Here is a 26,464-nt window from a genome sequence, read left to right as displayed (position 1 = left end):
TTGTAATTCAGGACTGCTGGGGTGGCTCAAATTTTCAGGGCAGGGAACTGCAAAAGAATGAGCTACACAAGGAAAGAGTGTCAGAAATGTATAGATCTAGATGCTTTGGCCAAATACTAAGCCAGGCATCAGTAGGGCAAGACTCCACTAGGCCTGGCAGAGAATAAGAACGTGGAGGGGCTGTGAGCTGAGTGGATATCCCACCAGTAATGGGAGATGTTAGAGTTCTAGCTAAGCAGAGTAGAAAAACACGAGGTGCTAAACACTTCTGGCATCCAGTTGAGAACCCAGAAAAGCTGGCCACAGGAACAGCACTACCCTAGACCCATTGTAACAAAGCCTAAAAATCAAGCCTTGACCGGTCAAGCTGACCTGCAAGTAACTTGCCTACCATAGCAGAACTCAACACTTTTGCAGGGAAGACAACAAAATCCAGTCTTTCAACAACATAGCATGCACAGTCATTGAGATAATATAATCACAAATGACTAGATCTATGAAGAAGCAGGAAAATATGAGGTGGCTTGGAGAAGACATTGGGGTGTTTCTGAGTACTGTTTTCAGGCGTTGATACCTGCTTCAGTTAATATTGGCATGCCCAAGAGGAAATGTGTTTACTGTTTTTTTGTGTGTTATCCACCCAATTTTTTGTTACTAGTTATACATTATGTAAAACAAAAAAAGCAAAAGTTGGTATAGCAAAGCCTATAGGTTGTTGCCTGCTAATTTTTTGTAAGTAGTTCAACTCTGGGTCATGACTTCATTGTATTACAAAAGAGTGAGTGACTGCCAGTCAGGCGTTGTGGCTCACACCTGTAATCTCAGCACTTTGGAGGGCTGAGGTGGGCAGATCACTTGAGTTTAGGAATTTGCGACTAGCCTGGGCAACATGGTAAGACCCCATCTCTACAAAAAATTTAAAAATCAGCCACTCATGGTGGCGTGTGCCTGTAGTCTTGGCTACTTGAGAGACTGAGTGGAAGGATTGCTTGAGCCTGAGAGGTTAAGGCTGCAGTGAGCCATGATCGTGCCACTGCACTCTAGCCTGGGCAACACAGTGAGGCCCTGTCTCAAAAAAAAAAAAAAAAAAAAAGAGTGAATGACTATCCTGTGATGTTGGCATTTGGAATGTAGTGTTTTCTTGAGTGAGCTTGTCCCTACAACTGTCTCCTCAGGCTTCTCTCTTTAATTGTGTTCTGCCAGGCATTGCTTCTGACACTGAATAGTAGTCAGTGTAGTCCTCGATTTTTCCTGTTACCTTATAAACCATGATATGTGACTGAGCCTCCTTTAGTAACTGATTTATGGGGATGTAGAAAATTCTGAGCAGAAATCCCAGCCATGCAGAATAATTGCATCTCTTGGGGAGGTGTTAACAAGCAGAGGCAGAGATGAGTGCTGCTGGGCTCCGGCTTCCATGGAACTTTCGCTCAATAGCCCCCACCCCCAAGCTCCATGCAGAAGGCGTTCATTAGCACATATTAAATGTCTGTTTCCATACTGCTGGTGGATGCTGAGGGTGTGAGGCCCCCTGGGGGCATGCTGAGGCTCACTTAACAGCCTCATCCAAATCATCCAACACTCGGTTTCTCCTCAAATGATATATCAGTCATCAGAGAAGGTCATGAAGAACAGCCATGCTGGATAACTTCTGGGAAATTGGGACTGGGGAGCCTGGGGGCAGCTGACCACCAGAAGTGACTGAGCAGAATACATTTCTTTTTCGTTTGCATCAAGTGGTGAACCCATTTTCATGTTTTCAGTTTTTGGTTTGAAATGTCTGTTTCTAAGCTGCATGTTCCCGTTTGAACTCAAAGAAGACACTTACAGTGCCTGAGAAAATGTGGCCTACCTTTTTGGGGTAATTTTAAAGTTTTTGCCACAATTTTGAATAAATAATAAATTCAGAACAGATCAGCAGGTAAAGCCTGATCATATAGATGAAACTTCCTTTGTGTAGTAATTCTATACCTGCTTCCCCCTTGTTCAGTTTGACCTCACTTCTGATGTTTGAAAGTGGAGAGAAGTGGAACAACAGTCTGGAGGAAGATTGGGCTGTTCATCTATTCAGTCAACATTTATTCAGAATTGATATGTTCTGGGCACTATGGCAGGAATTAGATGGAGACAAAGGTGCGAAGATAAGAATCCTCCTTTTCAAGGAGCTTTTTGTTTTCAGGAACCTTGTGACTCAAAGTATGGTCCACGGAGTAGCAGCATTGGCATCACCTGGGAACCTCTTAGAAATGCAGAATCTCAGACTTGCCCCAGACCTACTGAATCTGAATTGGCATTTTTATAAGATCCCTAAGTGAGAAGCATGCACATTAAAGCGTGAGAAGCGCCCATCTTAAATCACTGATTCTCAGTCTACACACTGGAAAAACCTAGGGCCATCGTAAAAGCACTGATTTCCTGTGCCCATTCCCCACCCCCAAACTGTGATTTAATGGGTATGGAGTCTGGCCCAGGCATCACCATTTTCTTTTAAATTCCCAGGTGATTCTAAATGTGCAGCCAGGTGTGAGAGCCACTCATCTAGTATATGGCTTTGTACTCTTGACAAAACAGCCCAAGATGAGATTGTAGCTCATTCTGTTAACCAATGTACAAGCTAGGTGGCAAGTTTGTCTTTTGTACAGATTTAAAGTGCCTGGACTAGAGGTAGACCCACCAGGTCTCACGTGGCCCTCTCTGTGCCCACAGCTTGTATGTCAGGGAGTTGCTGTCAGCTGTGTAGAGTGCTTCGGCCAGGTTACACGGGGCCATGCTGGCAAGATTGAACAGACTGAGGCCCGATACTGAAGTCTGGGCAAGGCCTCCTTCCTCAGACACACCCCGGGGCCTTGGCATCCCTCCCCTTGGCCCCCCTCCAAGTGTGTGAGCTGCTGCCAGGGGGTTTCACCCGAGGCAGCAAGGACTAGGAGTGGCTCCTTGGCACTCGAGGATGGTGCTGGGTCACGTGACAAACGCACATGAGTGTAATTAAGCAGCTCTCCTGGTCACATTATCCCTCAGGGATTCAGACCAGGCCGTATAATCACAATGATGACAATAACAACAACCAGCTCTTGTGTCACTCTTTATACTTTGCAAAGATTTTCACATGTGTCAAGAAACCGAGATCCAGGGAGCTTTCGTCACTAGTGAACAGCTTAAATGTCACATGGCCCATGCTTGCTTTGTTCCACCTCTCTCTGAGTTCCACTTGGACATGTCAGGCAAAATAAGGAGTGGCTCCCTTGTGACAAAGTGAGTTCCCTGTTATAAGCAGTGTGCTAGGAGAGAGTAGATAACCTGAGATGGAGCAGAACATAGAGGCTGGACTACAGAACACCTAATGCTCTATTCATTCGTTCCTTAGAAGGAAAAACATCATTTGCATTTTATAGGGAAAAGTATATGTTACCCTAATATCTCCCTGCTGTTGAGGCAGAGAGAAACCATTTTGGCCATTTTAAGGACTTGAGTTTGAAAGAGTAAAAATGATATGTCAGCAATATGATTTCTTTCCATATTCTTGCTAAGGGTTTAGGTCGACTTTCCCCTGAGTTCATGCTAATAGAGCTTATGTCTAAACAGCAGCTTTCTGGAAGCTTCATCTACATGCTGCTCCTTTTCTCATTTCTACCTCCCACCTCATTCAGAGTTCATCCCCTCACCTGCCTACAATGCCCTTTCTCATTCGTATTAGAGTCTAAAACTCCATGAAGGTGACTGTCGTCTGAGTTATGCCTGGGGTCCTGGTGTAATTTATTAAGGGCACCCCGGATTTGGAAACAAATTATAGTACTTGGGCCACATTACCTCTCTCCTCAGTGGTCAGCTATTGCCTCACTGTCCTGCCTTCACTCAACTCCTACCGTCTTCCTTGGGGACATCCACTTCCACCCTGATGGCAGTCAGGTCTCACAAGTGGTTGATCACCTGCCCCTCCTTTCTGCCCCTGTCACTCAGTGGGTGCTGTCTTGCCTCACGCCTCATATCACTGTTCAGTAGATGTTGGAGGGGCGGACTTTGTTCCAAGCTCTAATTCCTGTATATTTTCTTCTGTGAGCACAACTTGCCTCTCTCCCTCTTCTCTTCCTTTACGCTCAGCAAGTCTGCCCTTGACCTTTCTCATTACCTCAGTTCTTGCCCTTGTTCTCTGCTTCCTGGCTGCCCAGCTTGTCTTGGTCCCACTTGTTTGTAAATTCAGCCTAGCACTTCTGCCAGTGTTTCTGTGCCATTCTGATTCACTGTGTCTGCCTCTCCCACTAGACTCTGAGCTTGGGAGCCCCACAAGGACATGATGGTTTTCTTTTCTCCCCTGGATTCCTCTCCTATCCTGCACATTTTAGGAGTCTAGCCCAGCCATTGGCACTTTTTTTAATTCCCAGGTGATTCTAAATGTGCAGCCAGGTTTGAGAGCCATTTTAGATTCTCAATAAATAAATTGAAGCCAGGTGCTGTGGCTCACGCCTGTAATTCCAGCACTTCGGGAGGCGGAGGTGGGCCGATCACCTGAGTTCTGGAGTTCGAGACCAGCCTGGCCAACATGGTGAAACCCTGTTGATGAAACCTCGTCTCGGGCCGGGCGCGGTGGCTCAAGCCTGTAATCCCAGCACTTTGGGAGGCCGAGACGGGCGGATCACGAGGCCAGGAGATCGAGACCATCCTGGCTAACACGGTGAAACCCCGTCTCTACTAAAAAAATACAAAAAAAAAACTAGCCGGGCGAGGTGGCGGGCGCCTGTAGTCCCAGCTACTCGGGAGGCTGAGGCAGGAGAATGGCGTAAACCCGGGAGGCGGAGCTTGCAGTGAGCTGAGATCCGGCCACTGCGCTCCAGCCTGGGCGACAGAGCGAGACTCCGCCTCAAAACAAAACACAACAAAACAAAAAACAAAAAACCTCGTCTCTACTAAAAATACAAAAAAATTAGCCAGGCGTGGTGGCAGGCGCCTGTAATCCCAGCTACTTGGGGAGGCTGATGCAGGAGAATCGCTTGAACCTGGGAGACAGAGGTTGCAGTGAGCTGAGATCATGTCATTGCACTCCAGCCTGGGCAACAGAGGCAGACTCTGTCTCAAACAAACAAATAAATAGAATTTGCTGCTATTTTATACTTCTGAAAACATAGCCCTCATACAAGTCTCTCCATCTCTGCCATCAAAAGGTTAGTTCTTTTGTCTGGTTTGTTGAAGAGGAACTTATTTTCACTTCTCATTTTGCTGTCAAAATTATTCCTATTTCCCTTAAATTAGCTTGTATTGCTGGGGGAAAAAAAAATGCCTTGCTTCTCTGTAAATCTCTATCCCACTCCAGGCATCCTGACCCTGTGCCTACTTTCTGTCCTATAGCAGACTCCTTTTTTTGGCATTTTTTCTTGTTTGTTTTTTGTTTGTTTGTTTGTTTTTGTTGTTTGTTGTTGTTTTGTTTTGTTTTTGTTTTTTTTGCTTCTGCTAGTAGCACTAAATTACACTGGCAGTTTTCTCTTTTGACTGTGCTTATCTCATCCATGGGCTTTGTGTTTATTCTTGTACCAATCAGAACAATTAGACATATTGTGTTCTCCCTTCATGCTTTCCTTCTCTTCTTTGAATTATGCAATGAGTAGCATTGTTAGTGTTTTCCTTAAGAAGCAGAATGTAGATGGGTCATCCAAGCCAGTCATCACCAAGGGGAAACATGAGACATACAATGTCATTATATACCGTTTTCTCCCGCAGAAGTGTATGGGTTCTAAATTTATTCTGGGCGGGGCTCGGTGGCTCACACCTATAATCCCAGCACTTTGGGAGGCCGAGGTGGCGAATCACCTGAGGCCAGGAGTTCGAGACCAGCCTGGCCAACATGGTGAAACCCTGTCTCTACTAAAAATATAAAAATTAGCTGGGTGTGGCAGTATATGCCTGTAATCCTAGCTACTTGGGAGGCTGAGGCAGGAGAATTGCTTGAACCAGGGAAGCGGAGGTTGCGGTGAGCCGAGATCACGCCACTGCGCTCCAGCCTGGGCGACAGAGTGAGACTCCATCTCAAAACAAACAAACAAACAAACAAACCAAAAAAAACCCAACAGCAACAACAACAAAAAAGTTATTCTGGATGGGCTTTTGCTTATTAACATTTTCTGTATTGTTTTTCTCACATGTGAAGCAAAAAAGGTTCTTGGGTTATTATTTGCGTAAGACTAAGATGAAGCATGGATTTACACTGTTTAGAAAGTTTGAGGCCAGGTGTGGTAGCTCACATCTGTAATACCAGCACTTTGGGAGGCTGAGGCAAATGGATCCCTTGAGCCCAAGGAGTTCAAGACCAGCCTGGGCAACATGATGAAACCCCATCTCTACTAAAAATATGGAAAATTAGCCAGGCGTGGTGGCATGTGCCTGTAGTCTCAGCTACTCAGGAGGCTGAGGTGGGAGGATCGCTTGAACCCCAAGAAGTCAAGCAGTGAGCCGAGATCATGCCACTGCATTGCAGCCTAGATAATGAGAGTGTGACTCTGTCTCCCCACAAAAAAAAAAAAAAGATAGTTTTTTTGAATGCTTTTTGTGGGCGTAGTTCTGTATCAGATGACCTGAAATGAATGTGAGAGGAAGACCAGTCCTCACCTAAGCAAACCATTCACACATGAAAAGATTTCAGATTATTGCAAAAACTGTTAATGGTTCTCTCCTCTTTTGGTACTAGAGCACTTATTTGATACCTGTTACCCAAAGGACCTTGCATAATATTGTATGTCTGTCTTTCCCATACATCTCTAAGCTCCCTGGGGTTAGAGATCATGTTCTCTATATCTGTATGTTTAAGGTTTGATGCTCACAGAGCTTAAATATATTTTGCATTTAATAGATGTTTGTTGAGTTGAGTATCATTAAGTGCAAATTAACACTGTACTGAGCATTAGAGAAAAGAAAAGGCATTCATCATAGTCAGTTTCTTAAAGGTGAGTTTCAAGTTGAGTTTTGAAGAAACCTAATTCCAAGAATTAGGGTCAAAGAAATTCTACTCCCAGCTCCCTTCGTAAGTTTTTCTGGTATCATTGATGATGTTTGTAACATCCTAGGGTCAGAAGAACCTCAGGAGCCACCAAATCCTGCCACTACTCCTGTTCACAAGTCCCTTCTTTGGAGACTGATGCTAGTTTTCAGGGGGTGATGTGACATGGGCAGGACCAGACTATCTACTTAGACTTCTCACTGTCATTTTTCCAGAAAGATAAGCATCTTTTCATGTTGAAAGACTTTTGGACTCTTGTTTTGTTCTGGGTAAATCTGAACTTGATGCTTCAAGGGTCTTTGTTTTTTTGTTGTTGGTTGGGGCTAGAATTTATGGTCTGTGACAAAGGACTGGTTTCCAAAATCTGCACTCTCTTCTAAGGGGTCAGCTTATCTTTGTAACATACCACTGGGACAGTGGAAGGTGATGATGAGTTACTTCCCATCTGAGGTGGGCCTTATGCTAACTTATAGAGAATCCCTATGAGTTTAGGCAGATAGAGGCCATCCTGTTCTACAGTAATTTAAGTATTGGACTGCAGGAGATTGCAGAACTCTCAGGGCTAGAAAGAGTCTGCATTGATTCTACAAATACTTATTATATGAGGCATTGTGTACATGGCTAGGGGTATAATGGTGAAAAATCAGATGTGTTCCCTCACCTTGCTGGAATGTATGATCTAACAAGGTACAAATGAGCCATACAAGCCATGGCTCTCCCAGGGCCCTGCAGCAAGGCCTTGAACCAGCCGCACATCTGGTGCTTGAGCCCTTTTCTAATCCCACTGGTGTCATGGAGACCATGGGCTCTCCATGGGCCCTGAACATGATCTCCTCCCTTTCTCTATCACCTTCTTGCTTTCCTTCTGTGTTACCAGCGGGGTTTTTTGTTTGTATTTTGGAAAGCCTTTGCTCATTTTGGGCTTTAGCTGAAAGTTGTTGATCACAACTTGGAAGTCTGCTATAGGACAAAAAGCAGGTGCAGGGTCAGGATGCCTGAAGTGGGATGGAGATTTACTGATTATAGGGATTTTATTCAAGGAATTTCATATTTGACAGTGGTGTGTATATTATACATATACTAGGCAGGAAGCATTGCCCAAGTGAGGAGGTTTACAGTAGGCTGGGTGAGTCCTGGATCCGGTGGTAGAAGTAGAATTGGACTCAGAGGATAAATGTGAGACATATGATAAAACTCCAGCAAATGGGACTTCCAACTAGTTGAAAATGGGAAAGACTAGAAGTGGTTTTGTGGCATGAGGTTGTGTGCCCAGGAGAACCACGAGGCCATTAGGCTCATGAAAAAGGCCAGGCTCTTGCCATTTTTGCTCATTGTCCTTTCTCTAGCACCTAGCTCAGTGTCCAGCACAAAGTAGATGCTTGATAACTGTTTGATGAATGAATGAACAAAATAGAGATTATCCAAAGGGAAGCAAGTTCACTCTGGAAGAATGAAGAGCATTATTCATTCATTTAAGATGCCAACATTGTGTCCTGTAAGGTGGAGGAAGTGATTTTCACGATGGCAACTGTGCGCCATCAACATCCAAAGGAGAAGGTGAAGGAGAGCAGTGCATTAATGAGCTTGTGTAAAGTATGATTTTTCTTCTGGTTGGCTGACTGTCACAAAGCCTTTTTTAAATTTTGACAAGCTTTGTGACAGACTAATCACAGAGGACATTTGTGCGTGTGATATTTTCTAAGTCATATTTGCAGTTAATGAAATACCTTTATTTCAGTAAAATTAAAATGAAGAAAACACGTATTCTCCCATCCTTAAAAAAGAAAGGCTGGGTGCAGTGGCCCATGCCTATAATCTCAGCACTTTGGGAGGCCGAGGTGGGCGGATCACCTGAGGTCAGGAATTCAGGACCAGCCTGGCCAACATGGTTAAACCCTGTCTCTACCAAAAAATACAAAAATTATCCAGGCATTGTGACACGCGCCTGTAATCCCAGCTGCTGAGAGGCTGAGATGGAGGAATCGCTTGAACCTGGGAGGCGGAGGTTGCAGGGAGCCGAGACTGCACCACTGCACTCCAGCCTGGGCGACAGAGTGAGACCCTGTCTCAAAAAGAAAGAAAGAAAGAAAAAAGAAGACCTTATTGATTCAGTGCATCTAAAAGCAGCACTGGGTTTTGAGTTCCGGCCGGCAATGCTAAGAGGACTTAAGCTTTTGTTTTCCCCTCTGACTTTGGGGTTTATGCTGACTTGGTAACCATTGTCTCATTAACACGGACCTCCAGGAAAGGGCCTCTGTTCTCTTGAAAAGGGGTGTTAGACCCCTCTGGAGGCTGCTTTCCCCCATCTCTCACTCTGTGTTCTCCTGTTTTCTAGGACTGCATCGACGTAGGCTGGTGGGAAGGAGAGCTGAATGGCAGACGAGGCGTGTTCCCAGATAACTTCGTGAAGTTACTTCCATCGGACTTTGAAAAGGAAGGGAATGTAAGTCTCCCTGGCTTTGATTTCAGCGGAGTTGTGGCTCCCATGTTGGGACTTCGGATGGGGGAAGTTTGGTGTAATGTTGAAGAGCACTGACATTTGAACATTCAACAGGCCCAGATTCTGAGCCCTCGGCTGCCATATACTCTGTAACAAGTTTCATCATAGGATGCATCTGTTAGCTGGCAACAGCGATCTCTACTCTGGGGTTGTTGCATACATAAACAAGATAGTGCGTGTAAAGTACTCGTTGCAGCACTGGCACATTCAGTACCCAAATAAACTGTGAGAACCTTAGGTGCTCTTTTTGATAAGTGGACTGCCAGCAGCATCCCACATACCATGGTCCTTGGGGGTGGGAAAGTAGCTGGTGTTGTGGAAGTGGCTGAAAAGCACATTGTAAGGCTGAGGATGCAGGGTGAGGCCTGTTAATCTTTCTACACTATATGTGTACATGTGTGAGTACACCCACACATATCCGTATATGAGTATATACACAGCTCTCATCCACCGTTTCTCTTTTGTTGTGGGAGCCCATTTGACCATGCCACTGTTTAAATCAGCCACTCCATCTCTGTTTGCCTCACTCTAGGTGTATTGTTTCCCTGCTGACGATGTAATAAGAAATGTTGGGAAGTTAGAAGCACTTTCCAGTATAAGGGGGCAGCAATCCCATATTCAGGGTTCTTTGCCCAGGCTTTTGCATGGCCTCTGCCCACCTTTCCCAGCCTCCACCCACTTCATGCCCATGGGGACTCTGTTACTGGACGGTGCTGAGCCTGATCTTGCCATGGCACCATTCCAGTAGGGCTGAGGTGTGGGAAGGATAGCTACAGTGCTTGTGGCTTCGTTGCCAAGGATACTAAAGTAGCATTTAATGGAATTTGTGCTGCTTTGATGAATGGATGTAATTGTTTAAGAAGCTAGATGGTGTTGGCACCTGCCAAGATTATGGCCCATAGACCATTAGGTTGGTTTAAAGGCTAAGTTAGCCACACTTTGTAAGCTTTTTGATTGCTTTCTTTCTTGTATTGTTTAGGTGAAGGATGTTCTTTTCCACACCTGTTATTCTCTCTTGGAGTCTGAGTTCGGGTTCTAGAGAATCTAGATTCTGTTTCCTAATGTTTCCTAGATTCTTGATACTTAAAGTGAGATCCATGGGCCAGCAACAGCAGCATCACCTGAAAGCTTGTTAGAAATGCGCAGACCCCACCCCAGACCTGGTGCATCAGAATATGCATTTTAACAGTGTTCTCTGATGATTTGTTTGCATATTACAGTATAGGAATCACTGGTATAGAAGCAGGTATCTCTCTAAGTGATGACAACCCACCTTCTGGTTTCCTCCCCCATCCCCCATATTTTAGGAGGGAAATAAATTCACACAACAGAGAAGAGCTCATCATTCAATAAGGAAAATTTTCACCAAGCAAAATCACTTGAAATGTTTTTATTGATGACTGTAGCAATAGAGGATTTTCATTTGACAAAATCAGTCACTGAGAAGAAAAGATACTAAACACTTAGTAGTGACTGCATAGGAAATGTTTTGAAATAGTAGGACGCAGGAATGAAGATGGCAAACATTACAAAGAGTACAGTGGTTGTGACCCTAGGCTGTGGCATCAGATAGATCTGGGTTTGAATCCTGGCTCTGTCACTTACTTGTTCTGTAGCCAAACCCGAGTCACTGAATGTCTCCAAGCCTCTGCATTCTCATCCATAAAATCATGAGAATAATTGTACCTACCTTGTCAACGTGTTGAGAGAAGATTTACTGGGATGATGCACATAAATTCTTAAACATGGTGCCTAGTAGTTGGTAAATGCCTCACACAGATTAACTGTTCCAGTCTTTATAATTGCTGTTTACCACGAGGGTAGGAAGGCTCTAGCTAAAACTGTGAAGTAATGATAGAAGGCTGACTCTGGTTCTTTTTGCTCCAGCTGATCAAATCAACACAGTTATCTTGGTATCTTGGCGAGCTTCCCTGGGAATCCAAATGCATCTAAAAACCTTGATAAATAGCCATTAAAAATAAATCTAGCAACTTAGAAAATGTATTGGTAGAGACATGTGAGCACAGAATGGCATAATCTTTGTTATTTATTTGTCTTTTTTTTTTTTTTTCTGGATCTACTGCCTGGCAAATGTTTTATTTTCATTCACTCATTCAGTATTTATTGAGTCCTTTCTCTGGGCTGGCCACTGTGCTGGTTGATTGAAAGTGAAGCATGCTCATGGGTACTGTCCTTGTGAGCTTAGAGTTAAGCAGTTAGGTCTGGCGTTTAGGGCCATGGAGACCTGCCAGACCCTTCTGAAAGGACACCTGATATAGGCCTCTCCAAGTGAGTGGAGGCTAGAGGGCTGTCCAGTCTGCCTGTACCCCGCTTCTCCCCTATCTTTGTGAGGCTGGTAAAAGCTAGGCACATCCTGAAGCACTTGGGCGCCAAGACCTTCATGGTGACTCCTCTCCCTTCGACCAAGGAATCTTAGCAAGCATACCATCCTACTAGACATTTGCCACCTTATTGGTTCTGATTGAAGCAGTATATTTTTTTAATTGACAGATAAAATTGTGTTTAATGTGTACAACATGATGCTTTAAAGTATATATACATTGTGGAATGACTGAATCTAGCTAATTACCATATGCATTACCTCACATCGTTATCATTTTTGTGGTGATGGGCTGTAGAGTTTTGAAGACTAGGGTAAAATCTAGATCATTCTTTTAACAAATGGGTAAAGCATGCCTTCTAATTCCCAGTCATGTTTTGCGGTGGGGAGGCAGTAAATTCACTCAAGTGAGAGCTACTCCATAGTGTACTTTTCTAGAAGCTCTGTGTTACATAAGCTATTAAGGGAAGCACTTCCACCGGGAGAGTGAAGTTGTCAGTGATGAGTGGACTGGGCATGGCATGCTCTTTGGGACATGCATGCTCTCTGGGGCCCCATGGGCATCTCTCCAATCCCCGACAAGCAGCCACCATCTCTTTGATAGGTCTTTTAACCTTGTCCCTATGAAGCAGAAAACCCAATAGTCATACCTGTTAGACAAAGTAATACCTATAGCTGAAAAGTGATTGTACGACGTAGCATTTAACTTCTAGAAAATTCAAAGTATAACATCCTTTTCCATCTCCTCTGGTCTATAAAAACCAGCCAACCATCTTCACATTGGTTGTTATACCAGCCTTTATTGCTGCACCCAGAGTATTGGTGAGTTGGTGACAATGTGACTGGAGCTAGGGCTGTCATTTGCTGAGTTGAGAGTGTAAAGATGATTAGAATCATTAACATGAAGGCACTATGTGAATGACAGAGTCTGAAACATTCTGCCACTGGTTTCAGCAGATGTCATCTTGTCTTGCCAGTGACTGGGGTTACAGTCATTCACCCAGAAAAGAGGATGATCTGTGATGATTAGGGTAGACAGAAGCAAATGGCATTTATTCAACAGCAGGCCTCTTGACTCCGTAGGCATCACCAGAGCATTCTGATGAGGCTGACATATTTTCTGCTAGGGTGTGAATTCAGGTAGTTACTACAAGGCCTTTTGGAATTCCTGGCCATCTTTCTTTCGGAGAGTGCTTAGTGGATTCTCCCTCACCAGGGTAACAAATGCTTTGGGGTTTTTCCTCAAGATATTCCAGAAGAGCATCTGTTGATCTCTTGGTGCATATTTTAGAGCAATTATGTAAGCTATTTATAAGAGAACCTAGATTCAATGGCTGTCTGTTTATTTTGGGCCTTGACAGTAAAATTGAATACCAGAACGGAAAGATTAAATATTCTGAGAGCTCTAATGAAGCAATGTGTGTGCTGTGTCATTGTTACAGAAGGCTAACGGGGAACTTAGACTCTCAAAAACAGCAGAAACAACTGCTCACTGTCATTAACAAAAGAACAAAATTAGAATAGGTACTTCGAAAGATAGTGTTATTTAAGAAAGTGGCCGGGTGTGGTGGTTCGTGCCTGTAATCCCAGCGCTTTAGGAGGCCAAGGTGGGAGGATCGCTTGAGCCCAGGAGTTTGAGACCAACCTGGGCAACATAGCAAGACCCCATCTCTACAAAAATAAGAACAATTAGCTGGACATGGTGGTACATGCCTGGGGTCCCAGCTATTCAGGAGGCTGAGTTCGGGGGATCGCTTGGGCCCAGGAGTTTGAGGCTGCAGTGAGCTGTGATCATGCCAGTGCACTTCAGCCTGGGCAACAGAGTGAGACCCTGTCTCAAAAAAAATGTAAATCTCAGACTCCAGTTCTTTTAAGAGAAATTGTTCAAATCACCAGAAGATATTACTGATCTACCATGCATTTATCTGGAGGGCTCTTCAGTGTTTGTACAAGTGAGGAATGATGGCATTGCTAAGATTCCCATAGGCATTTCCCTAGTGAATGCTCCTCAGTGGGAGCTCAGTCTCAGGGACTCAGAAACCTGTCCTCGAAGATGTCCCTGTGACTATGATGCAGGCTCGCCTTTGCTGAGTCACAGAGGCTTAATCAGGTAGCAGGCAGCCAGCTTACTCATCGCAACAAGAACTCAGATGTCAGCCAGTCTGGAACACAGAGGTCTGCCAGCCCTGGTCATTTTGTCCGCTATGGGCCTGATTCCTTAGAAGCCGGATTCCACCGGAAGCCAGGTTTATCCAGTGGTTGCCAGGAGGGCAAGGAATCAACAAGAGGAGTTTGTTGTTCTTACCAAGGGTCTGGCAGGTATCACTTGAGGCCCCTTCATGCACCAAAGGGAAAGATCTGCCAAGGGAACCATGTGTTGAAGTCAACTAAGCCTCGATAATGCTTCCAAGAGCACTGTACCACTGCCTTTAGTCTCCATTTGTCTTTGTTTTCATGACTGACTGGACCCTTCCTGTTCACATCAATCTCCAGACACATTGTGATGCAATCAGTTAGATTTCCCACTTTCTCCATTATAATCATGTGCCAACCCAGCCTTTTATGATTTTTTTTTTTTTTAGCACAAGTTTTGCAGGTTCCAAACTTTTGCAAGGAAGGAAGTCTCTTGCTCGATTCTCACAATGGCTGAATTTTGCTTGTTTAACTCTGCCTTCCCTATACCAAGTTCTTAGGAGGCCACTCACCTTACTTATCCTCCATCTTCTGACAACCCAGTCCATAAAATCTGTTCTTAGTCAACATTTTCTTTATTATTCATCATGTCCTTTAGCCTTTAGCCCTGGCCCCGATTTTTATTTAGACTCATCTTAAAAGACATCTTATTTGAAAACGTGCATCTATAAGAAGAACTGTTGTTTTTCTAGTTTCTGAGGATGCCCGATAATTTCCCTATTTTTTAGCCTTCCAAAAGAAAGAAATATGTGCTTCTAATAAGCAGTCTTATGAAAAAAATTTACCTAAACATTATCTGTCTTGAACATTTAGTTTCATGGGTGGTTTCACACGCAAAGAAATGGGGTTTGTCAAGGAGTTAATGTCATCCGAGTATGGCCTAGTGACTCAACCCCAGTGGGCTTTCTCAAAGCCACCCAGATGGTATTCCCTCTCCCTTCTCCAGCTGTACTTACAGCCTATAGTCTTTGAAGGCAGAGCCCATGTCCCAGGCTTCTCCTTCATGGGGCCTTACAGCATGCATGGTACATGGTTGCTGGTGAAGAACCCCTGGTCCTTTAGTTGATTGGTGCCAGAGTGTACCTTCTCTTCCTCCTGCCCCTCCTTTCCTGTTTTCTGCTTTCTCTTGTACAAAAGAGGAGGAAGAGTAGAAGGGAGGGGCAGGGGGAGGCTGACCTCCTGTCAGATTGTCCTTCCCAGACCAAGGGAGGCCCAGATCCTTCCATCTGATCATGGTGTCTGGGCATGGAATCAAGGCATCACTTTCAGGGTGGGGCAGATGGAATGAAGGGGTGAGCCAAGGGGTGAACTGCGAGAGCATCTTAGGGAGAAGCCAAATGCCAAGGCCTAGCTGACTTCCCAACAGGCCATCAGTCTGAATGGGAGATGATGGATGTAGGCCACTAGGCCAGAGGCTGAGGGAGGAAACTAGAGAAGGACTCTTCCAAGAGCAGGTTCCCTAGGTCCCTGGGGATCTCCAGTGCGGGTGACAGGGCAGGCAGTTGCTGGGGACTCTATAGGGTACAGAGGTGCAGTTAAAGACACTGTCATCACCTAGAGGATAGCTTCAGCTGCACATTTCAAAGGTGTGACTGGTCCTCCAGGGGCAGGGGAGAAAAGGGCAGAGTGGAGGTCCCCATATGTTTCTAGAGCTGCAAAGGGGTGCCTTAATCAGGAGCTGTCCATTTGTGTCCCCTCTCCAGCCTCACCCACAGACACCACCAGAGAACTTAGTGGGATGTGTGGAGGAGGTCTCCCAAAGTCCAGAATTGCTCAAAATCAAGCTAAGACTTACTTCCAGAACCTCACCATATTCCTCTAACAAAGCCCCTCTAAAGGGTACCCAGCCATCAGGGTACACTTCTGTTTGTGTTTGTTTGTTTGTTTTTTTTTTTTTTTTTTTTTTTTTTTTTTTTTTTGAGACGGAGTCTCGCTCTGTCCCCCAGGCTGGAGTGCAGTGGCCGGAACTCAGCTCACTGCAAGCTCCGCCTCCCGGGTTTACGCCATTCTCCTGCCTCAGCCTCCCGAGTAGCTGGGACTACAGGCGCCTGCCACCTCGCCCGGCTAGTTTTTTGTATTTTTTAGTAGAGACGGGGTTTCACCATGTTAGCCAGGGTGGTCTCGATCTCCTGACCTTGTGATCCGCCCATCTCGGCCTCCCAAAGTGCTGGGATTACAGGCTTGAGCCACCGCGCCCGGCCTGTGTTTGTTTGTTTTTAACAAATCACATCTCTGGGGCCAGAGTTCTGAAGGTAAACCAGCTCAAGAGGCAAAGTAGCAAACCAGATTCCTGCCAGGGGAACAGTTGAGTCAGCCAATGAGCCTTTTGCTTGGGAACGGCCAGTCTTGCCAAACAAAGGGCAGAGTCAGTTCTGAAATCCTTCACAGGAAACAAAGCTTGTCTTCCCATTCTCATTCCAGAACATTCATATCTGTTTCCTTCCTGGTAACGTAAAGGTAAAAATCAAATCTAGCTAATATATTCTTTGAAGGATGGTATCTGCATGTCTTGGTCCAAGCCAACAACCCCACACACAGGCAGACATGGACACGTGTGCACTTAGGCCTATGCTCCCTCCATATATGAAGACTGTGGAAGGCATTCGGCTCTCCCAGAAATCAGAAAATGTGGATTCATTGATTTTGTTACCATTATATTCATGTTGGCTCTTGTGAAATGAATTCCCGTAGTCTGGACATTGAGAAACGTAGAGTTCTGGGCCCTCTGGCTACCAACTAGCTGTTTAAACAGCCTTTCTAGGCCTCAGTGATCTCAGCGGCGGGGGTGGTGGGTGGTGGGGGACTCCTATGATGGCTTGCAGCTCTTAATATCCACTGTTTTTTTTAGCACTTACCTGCAAACTGAGCAGGCTGAAGCCACCTGAGGTTGGAGCTAGAGCATTTTACCTTCACCATGGAGGGAGGGATAAAGAGAATAAATAGAACAGGTGCCTCTAAAAACTCAGGACTTAAATACTTGCCTGAGTTGAAAGGATGTTTTCGTGTGTACACCTATAGGAGCTGGTTAATATCTTATTACTATTAAACCATACACAGGAAACCTTGACCTACTACTTAGCCCGGAGGACCCCAGCCCCATTTTCTTTATCCAGTCACAATTGGATGTTTGGAGGGAAATCAACTAAATGATCTCCTCATGTCTTTTTATTTGAGAATAGTGAACTCCCGTGATGAATTTTCTACTGTCACATTTTGCTAGAGAATCACCTGTTTTGCCTTCTCAGTTCACACTGCCTTGTCTTCCTGTTGCATTTAAAATGAAATTTTTAATTTAATTTTTCTTTTTTTTTTATTGAGACAGGGTTTCCCTCTGTTGCCCAGGCTGGAGTACAGTGGCACGATCTCAGCTCACTGCAGCCTCCACCTCCTGGGCTCAAGCAACCCTCCTGCCTCAGCCTCCCGAGTAGATGGGACCACAGGCATGTGCCACCATGCCCAACTAAATTTTTGTATTTTTTGTAGAGATGGGGTTTCACCATGTTGCCCAGGCTGGTCTCCAACTCCTGAGTGCAGGCAATCTCCCTGCCTCCATCTCCCAAAGTGCTGGGCCTGTTGCAGTTTTAAAAAACATTGTAGGCCCATGTGCAATACTTCATGAATCATTTGCGGGAGGGGTACAGCCTAGAGCTGCATAGAACCCTGGCCCTGATTTTTATTTAGAATTACCTGAAAGACATCCTGTTTGAAAATGTGGCATCTTTTCTCCTTTGAAAAAGCATAAAGGCTAAGTTTGATGGAACCAGAGAAAGTGAAGTCAGTAAAGGATTAAAAAAGAGGAAAACTTGTAAACCCCCTCTGCTAGTAAGCAAAGCAGGCACCTGGCCAGCACTGATCAAGAGTGGTAGATGCAAGACAGACAGCTCACAAACTGTTCCTTCCTTTCGAAACTGTGCCCCCAACTGCCTCTGCAACTGCCGGGTTTCCGAACAAAACTTCACACTTCTGTCTCTGTCCTTTGCCACGTTCACACACATGCTTGCTGTGACCACACTTTTCATACACTGTCTGTTAGTGCAACATTTTCCTCTCTCCCTCCCCCAGTGCCCCTCTGCTCTGCTCTGTCACATTTCATGTGTCTGCTACATATCAAATGTGACACAACAGTAAAGGGATTTTTTTTCTTTGACCAGTAATCTTGGAAAATATGATGACTTGTAATTGTCGTTTTAAAATTTGGGGCCCTGTGGTTTGAGGCAAGGTTGCTGGGGTAACGGCCTCAGCGAAAGGAGGCTCATGTGAAATTGGTTATAGAAGTGTTCAGACCAGCAAGGAGTGAGGAAGATGTCCAGGGGTAGGCGTCGTTGGGACTTGGCTAGGAAGAATAAGGCCATGGGGTGTTGGCAGTTTTGTAAATAAGGAATGACAGGCATACTTCATTCTTCCGTGCATTCCTTTATTGTGTTTCAGATATTGCGTTTTTTACAAATTCAATGGTTGTGGTAACCCTATGTGGAGCAAACCTACTGGCGCCATTTTCCCCACAGCATGTGCTCACTTCATGTCTCTGTATTACATTTTGGTAATTCTCACAACATTTCAAACTTTTTCATTATTATTATGTCTGTTATGGGTAATCTGTGATCAGTGATCTTTGGCATTACTATTGTAATTGTTTTGAGGCACCATAAACTGTGCCCATACAAGACGGCAAACTTAATTGATCGATCTTGTGTGTGTTCTGACTACTCCATTGACCTGCGATTCCCCATCTCTCTTCCTCTTCTTGGGCTTCACTATTTCCTGGGACACAACAATGTTGAAATGAGGCAAACTAATAGCCCTATGATAGCCTCTAAGTGTTCAAGTGAAAGGAAAAGCCACACATCTCTCACTTTAAATCAAAAGCTAGAAATGATCGAGCTTAGTGAAGAAGGTATGTTGAAAGCTGAGACAGGCCAAAAGCTAGGCCTCTTGCACTAAACAGTTAGACAAGCTGTGAATGCAAAGGAAAAATTCGTGAAGGAAATTAAAAGTGCTACTCCAGTAAACACATGAATGATAAGAAAGTAAAACAACCTTATTGCCAGGCATGGTGGCTCACATCTGTAATCTCAGCACTTTGGGAGGCCAAGATGGGAGGATCACTTGAGCCCAGCAGTTCGAGACCAACCTGGGCAACATAGTGAGACTCCGTCTCAATCAATCAATCAATCAATCAGTAACAGCCTTACTGATTATATGGAGAAAGTTTGAGTGGTCTGAATAGAAGATCAAACCAGCCACAACACTTCCTTAAGCCAAGGTCTAATTCAGAGCAAGGCCCTAATTCTATTCAAGTCTGTGAAGGCTGAGAGAGGTGAGGAAGCTGCAGAAGAAAAGTTAGAAGCCAGCAGAGGTTCGTTATTGAGGTTTAAGGAAAGACACCATCTCCATAACATAAAAATACAAGGTGAAGCAGCAAGTGCTGATGGAGAAGCTGCAGCAAGTTATCCAGAAGATCTAGCTTTGATGAAGGTGGCTACTCTAAACAGATTTTCCGTTGATGAAACAGCCTTTGATTGAAAGAAGATATCATCTAGGACTTTCATAGCTGGAGAAGTTGGTATCTGGCCTCAAAGCTTCAAAGGGCAGGCTGACTCTCTTGGTAGGGGCTAATGCATCTGGTGACTTTAAGTTGAAACCGGTGCTCATTTACCATTCTGAAAATCCTGGGGCACTTAAGAATTATGCTGCCAGACACGGCAGCTCACGCCTATAATCCCAGCACTTTGGGAGGCCAAGGCAGGAGGATCACTTGAACCTAGGAGTTTGAGACCTGCCTGGGCAACATAGCAAGACTCCATCTCTACAAATAAACAAAACTAGCCAGTTGTGGTGGTGTATCGGGAGAACCCGCTCCCGATGTTTAACGTGGGTTCTTTTCTATTTCCTAAGTGTCTCGGCTGGGTTGAGAAATAAAGGGAAAGAGCACAAGAGAGAGAAATTTAAAGCTGGGTGTTGGGGGGAGACATCACATGTCAGCAGGATCCGTGATGTTCCCCAAGCCGTAAAACCAGCAAGTTTTTATTAGTGATTTTCAAAAGGGGAGGGAGTGCACGAATAGGGTGTGGGTCACAGAGATCATATACTTCACAAGGTAATAAAATATCACAAAGCAAATGGAGGCAGGGCGAGATCACAGGACCACCAGATGAGGCGAAATTAAAATTGCTAATGAAGTTTCCAGCACGCATTGTCGCATTGTCGTTGATAACATCTTATCAGGAAACAGGGTTTGAGAGCAGATAACCTGTCTGACCAACATTTTTTTTTTTTAAATTTATTTATTATTATTATACTTTAAGTTGTAGGGTACATGTGCATAACGTGCAGGTTTGTTACATATGTATACTTGTGCCATGTTGGTCTACTGCACCCATCAACTCGTCATTTACATCAGGTATAACTCCCAATGCAATCCCTCCCCCCTCCCCCCTCCCCATGATAGGCCCCGGTGTGTGATGTTCCCCTTCCTGAGTCCAAGTGATCTCATTGTTCAGTTCCCACCTATGAGTGAGAACATGCGGTGTTTGGTTTTCTGTTCTTGTGATAGTTTGCTAAGAATGATGGTTTCCAGCTGCATCCATGTCCCTACAAAGGACGCAAACTCATCCTTTTTTATGGCTGCATAGTATTCCATGGTGTATATGTGCCACATTTTCTTAATCCAATCTGTCACTGATGGACATTTGGGTTGATTCCAAGTCTTTGCTATTGTGAATAGTGCTGCAATAAACATACGTGTGCATGTGTCTTTATAGCAGCATAATTTATAATCCTTTGGGTATATCCCCAGTAATGGGATGGCTGGGTCATATGGTACATCTAGTTCTAGATCCTTGAGGAATCGCCATACTGTTTTCCATAATGGTTGAACTAGTTTACAATCCCACCAACAGTGTAAAAGTGTTCCTATTTCTCCACATCCTCTCCAGCACCTGTTGTTTCCTGACTTTTTAATGATCGCCATTCTAACTGGTGTGAGATGGTATCTCATTGTGGTTTTGATTTGCATTTCTCTGATGGCCAGTGATGATGAGCATTTTTTCATATGTCTGTTGGCTGTATGAATGTCTTCTTTTGAGAAATGTCTGTTCATATCCTTTGCCCACTTTTTGATGGGGTTGTTTGTTTTTTTCTTGTAAATTTGTTTGAGTTCTTTGTAGGTTCTGGATATTAGCCCTTTGTCAGATGAGTAGATTGCAAAAATTTTCTCCCATTCTGTAGGTTGCCTGTTCACTCTGATGGTAGTTTCTTTTGCTGTGCAGAAGCTCTTTAGTTTAATTAGATCCCATTTGTCAATTTTAGCTTTTGCTGCCGTTGCTTTTGGTGTTTTAGACATGAAGTCTTTGCCCATGCCTATGTCCTGAATGGTAGTACCTAGGTTTTCCTCTAGGATTTTTATGGTATTAGGTCTAACATTTAAGTCTCTAATCCATCTTGAATTAATTTTCGTATAAGGAGTAAGGAAAGGATCCAGTTTCAGCTTTCTACTTATGGCTAGCCAATTTTCCCAGCACCATTTGTGGGAATTTTCCTCCTCCTAATAAGCCTGGGAGCACTACAGGATACTGGGGCTTATTTCATCCCTTCGGCTTCGAGCATAAAAGACGAGACACCTTAAAAGGGGCCTTCGACCACAAAAGACGGGACACCTTAAAAGGGGCCTTCGACCACAAAAGACAGGACACCTTAAAAGGGGCTGTCGATAAGCCTACCTTCAGGGTGCATTCTCTTTCTCAGGGATGTTCCTTGCTGAGAAAAAGAATTCAGCGATATTTCTCCTATTTGCTTATGAAAGAGGAGAAATATAGCTCTGTTCCGTCCGCCTCACTGGCGGCCAGTTCAAAGTTACCTCTCTGGTTCTCTGAACATCGCTGTTATCCTGTTCTTTTTTTTTTTTTAAGATGCCCAGATTTCATATCGTTCAAACACACGTGCTCTACAAACAATTTGTGCAGTTGGTACAATCACAGGGTCCTGAGGCGACATTCATCCTCCTCAGCTTACGAAGAAGATGATGGGATTAAGAGATTAAAGTAAAGACAGGCATAGGAAAACACAAGGGTATTGATTGGGGAAGTGATAAGTGTCCATGAAATCTTCGCAATTTATGTTCAGAGATTACAGTAAAGATAGGTGTAAGAAATTATAAAAGTCTTAATTTGGGGAACTAATAAATGTCCATGAAATCTTCACAATTTATGTTCTTCTGTCGCGGCTTCAGCCAGTTCCTCGGTTCGGGGTCTCTGACTTCCCACAACAGTGATGTGCACCTGTGGCCTCAGCTACTTGGGAGGCTGAAGTGAGAGGATCTCTTGAGCCTGGAAGGTCAAGGCTGCAGTGAGCTGTGATCGCACATTGCACTCCATCCTGGGTGACAGAGTGAGACCCTATCTCAAAAATAAAAACAACAAAAAAAGAATTATGCTAAATTTACTCTGCCTCTGTTCTATAGATGGAAAAACAAAGCCTAGATGATAGCACATCTGTTTACAGCATGGTTTACTAAATATTTTAAGCCCACTGTTGAGACCTACTGCTTAGAAAAAAAAATTCCTTTTAAAATATTACTGCTTATTGACAATGCACCTGGTCACTCAAGAGTTCTGATGGAGATGTATAAGAAGATGATTGCTGTTTTCATGCCTGCTACTACGACATCCATTCTGCAGCCCATGGATCAGAGTCGTTTCAACTTTCAAGTCTTGTTATTTAAGAAATAAGGCTATAGCTGCTGTGGATAGTGATTCCTCTGATGGATCTGGGGAAAGTCAATTGAAATAATTCTGAAAAGGGCTCACCATTCTAGATGCCAGTAAGAATATTTTTGATTCATGGGAGGAGGTCAAAATATCAACAGTAACAGGGGTTGGAAGAAGTTGATTCCAACCCTCAGGGATGACTTTCAGGGGTTCAAGACTTCAGTGGATGAAATAACTGCAGATGTGGCAGAAATAGCAAGAGAACTAGAATTGGAAGTGGAGCCTAAAGATGTGACTGAATTGCTGCAATCTCATGATCAACCTTGAATAAATGAAGAGTTACTTCTTATGGATGAGCAAAGAAAGTGATTTCTTGAGATGGAATCTACTCCTGGTGAAGATGCTGTGAACATTGTTGAAATGACAACAAAGGATTTAGAATCTTATGCTTAGTTGATAAAGCAGTGGCAGAATTTGAGAGGATTGACTCCAGTATTGAAAGATGTTCTACTCTGGGTAAAATGCTATCAAATAGCATCACATGATATAGAAAAATTTTTCACGAAAGGAAGTCAATTGATACGGCAAACTTCGTTGTTGTCTTATTTTAAGGAATTGCTACAGTCACCCCAACCTTCAGCCACCACCACCCTGATCAGTCAGCTGCTGTCAACATTGAGGCAAGACTCTCCCCCAGCAAAAAGTTTACAACTCGCTGAAGGCTCAGATGATCGTTAGTTTTTTCTAGCAGTGAAGTATTTTTAAATTAAGGTACGTACATTGCTTTTTTAGACATGTTATCGCACACTGAATAAACTACAGTAAAGCATAAACATGACTTTTATATGCACCAGGAAACCAAAAAATTCTTGTGACTCGCTTTATTGCAGTGGTCTAAAATTGAGTTTGCAGTATCTCTGAGGTATGCCTCTACTCTGATTCTGAGGTAAAGGAAGGTTAACTGGCAGAACTTCACTGATACTTTTGTTAGGTAAACACACATCTGTCCCCACTCTAATTAACACAGTGACAGAGAAGGAAGGAAGAAAAAGAGTTAGTGGAGAGCTAGAAGGGGCAGGCAAAAGGGGAAAGAATAATGTGAGACCATGAGGCAGAAACACATCCATCCCACAGAGCACCTGTGTGTAAGGGCAGGTGGCTCTTAGAGCAGCTTTCTTTATTTTAATAAAGTATATTTCTCTGCACTCGTAGAGACAATACAGAAAAACATTAAGAATGACACACACACACACACACACACATACATGCACACACATATGCACCCAGAATCAGAGATCACTGCTTTAAATTTCTTTCCTCTTTTTCTTTCTGTGTATGTTGCAGCCTAGTCGAGCTCATACTATAGCTGCAATTTGATATCCTTTTTTTCAGCTTTAACACAATACAGTTCCCTGTGTTTTTATAAACTCCTTGTGTGTGGTTTCATGACTGTGTGATGGTTTGTCTTGTGGACATTTTCTGGCAGGATGGATCTCACGGTGGCCAACAGCACGCCTGTGGGTCAGGCAGCCCTGGGCCTGATGCCTAGCCATGCCCCCAACCCCTTTTAGTAGCCTGGTTACCTCAAGAAATGACTTCATCTCTCAAAGCCTCAATTATTTCATCTGCAAAATGGGTATCATATCACTGTCACGCAGGTTAAACAAGTCAGTACTTACTTCTGCTTATGAATTTAACTTCTCCTAAGAGGGAGGTCATATTATCATTTATAGATGAGAAGGTTCAGTTTGGTGAGGTCACTTGCCCCACATCTGTGGGTAACAGTGGAAAGAGCCAGGATTTATAATGCCAGTAAAGTTCTGAACTCCCCCACCCCTAGCCTGCACCTAATGGAATAACTTGGCTTGAATCACCTAGCTGGTAAAAAACAAAGCTGATATGTGATTGAATCCAGAGCCTACATGCTCTGATGCCACCTGAGAAAGTTCCCTGTGGATGTAATATTCTCTGGGTTTTATTTAAAACCATTTCTTTCCATGTTGCAGTGCTGCATCAGGCACTGATGGGTCAGGGCTGGTGATGGGTGGGTACTTTGGCTGGTCCCCTTGGTAATGGTAATGGCACAGTAGTACATTTTCAGAGAGCAGAAGAGACTTCGTGGAGCTTTTTAAAAATCACAAGTATATGATGCCCAGAGAGGATGAGAAGTGTCAGCAGGGATGTGGATCTTCTGCTCAAACCCTCCCCCGTTCTCATCCTTCCTTCCTTCCTTAATGATTTTGATGTTGAGATAGTTCTCCCCTTGCCCTCGGTCCCTCTTCCCCCAACACAGCTGTCTGAGAACAGTGCCCTGGCTGGATTCTTTGGCCATGTAATAATTTGCCAAGTCCAGTCTGATCATCTCTCTCCCACAGTCAATCCTGGGTGGCAAGAAAATGCTGGCTACTCTGGCACCAGTTCAGGGATGAATGCCATTGATTGCACTGCTGCCTCCATCACCTACAGAGTGACAGCGTGTGAGAAAAACAAATCACGGCTGATATACAAAAAACAAAAAACAAAAAAGAAGCAAAAACAAACAAACAAAAACAACAACAAAAAAATCCCTCTCTGTTCCAGCTTATCACGTGTGCAATGAGTCTGTGGGATGTCTAACAAATGGCCTGCCAGCCTCAGCATAGAAAGGGGCAAAAGGCTTGCAACCTGATGTGGCTGCAGTGGGCCCTCAGCCTGCATTTTGTTGAAAGTCCTACATCCAGAGCAGATTCGATTTTGAATCTTTACAGTGACTCTTTTTGAATTGCATGGTTATTCAGCAGATTAAATCTTAATTGCAAATGCAGCTTCAGCGTAGGAGTACCATTGTGCTTGCTGGTTTCAGGCCATTTTTGCTGAGCCGTGCTTTTCCAGAAGGCTGTTACATATTTAGAAAGGGGGAAATGGCGTTTCATTTGTCGATTGGAGTTTTGTTTTGCCGACTGGATTTATTGTAGTGTTTATTTAGAAGTGCCAAAAACTGACGTCCCTGGAGAGAGAATTGCTCAATTTTTTTGGAGAGGTTCTCTAAATTGTCCAAACTGCACTTAGAAAACAATGTCTGTGGTCCTTCTGTGAGAGGACAGGCTTGCCAACAGTCTCATGTGGTATAATTTTTATTAATTTTTCAGAGACCCAAGAAGCCACCGCCTCCATCCGCTCCTGTCATCAAACAAGGGGCAGGTAATGTACCTTTCGGTTCCATCAGATAAAATGTGCATCTTTCTTTTTGCATATATTCAAATCATCCTCAGTGTAGAGTTCAGGATTCCTGGTTCAAGTGCCATAGATTGACAACTTGGGAAGTTACGATTTGATCTCAGCAGGCAGGTTTTAAAGATACTTCTGTTTTTCCTAAAAGATAAACATACCATTAAAATGTGACCCTGATATAGTGTAAAAATCTAGGCTCCCAAAGAGAATGATCAGAAAGAATTTAAAGAAAAAACAAGTTTGGGTTTTTTAAGTAAACAGCTTTTGAGGAGAAAATAACTTAATTGCCCTGTTTCACCTGTGTCCAGTTGAAGGTCAGCTTAGGGAAGGTTGTTTCCCACGGGTCATAGCATTGTTGTGCATGTACAGTGTTGCTGAATTTTCAGTGTCTGTCCCGTGCGGTTAACCAAAATCTGTACTGACTTCACTTACGCTTCAACAAAAAGATGTTTTTCTAGCAATACTTTTCCTCATGATTCTTTTTTAATTTTGAAGAGTCTGATTCACTTTTTTTTCTGTGTAGTTCAGATATT

The 26,464-nt window shown here is 43.9% G+C and overlaps 1 protein-coding gene across 11 annotated transcripts in view; it reads left to right on the top strand.

The window, feature by feature from the left end:
* SH3KBP1 (SH3 domain containing kinase binding protein 1) overlaps positions 1-26,464 on the top strand; it is a 357,800-nt gene that overhangs the window by 266,434 nt on the left and 64,902 nt on the right. For all 11 annotated transcript variants that reach the window (XM_025372230.1, XM_025372226.1, XM_025372227.1 and 8 more), the window contains 2 exons: positions 9,318-9,425; positions 25,850-25,901. In XM_025372230.1, coding sequence (XP_025228015.1) covers positions 9,318-9,425; positions 25,850-25,901 — 160 coding nt within the window. The remainder of the gene's footprint in view (positions 1-9,317; positions 9,426-25,849; positions 25,902-26,464) is intronic.

This window comes from Theropithecus gelada, chromosome X (assembly GCF_003255815.1).
Source record: "Theropithecus gelada isolate Dixy chromosome X, Tgel_1.0, whole genome shotgun sequence".
Taxonomy (NCBI): domain Eukaryota; kingdom Metazoa; phylum Chordata; class Mammalia; order Primates; family Cercopithecidae; genus Theropithecus; species Theropithecus gelada.
This window is presented reverse-complemented; position numbering and strand designations above follow the sequence as displayed.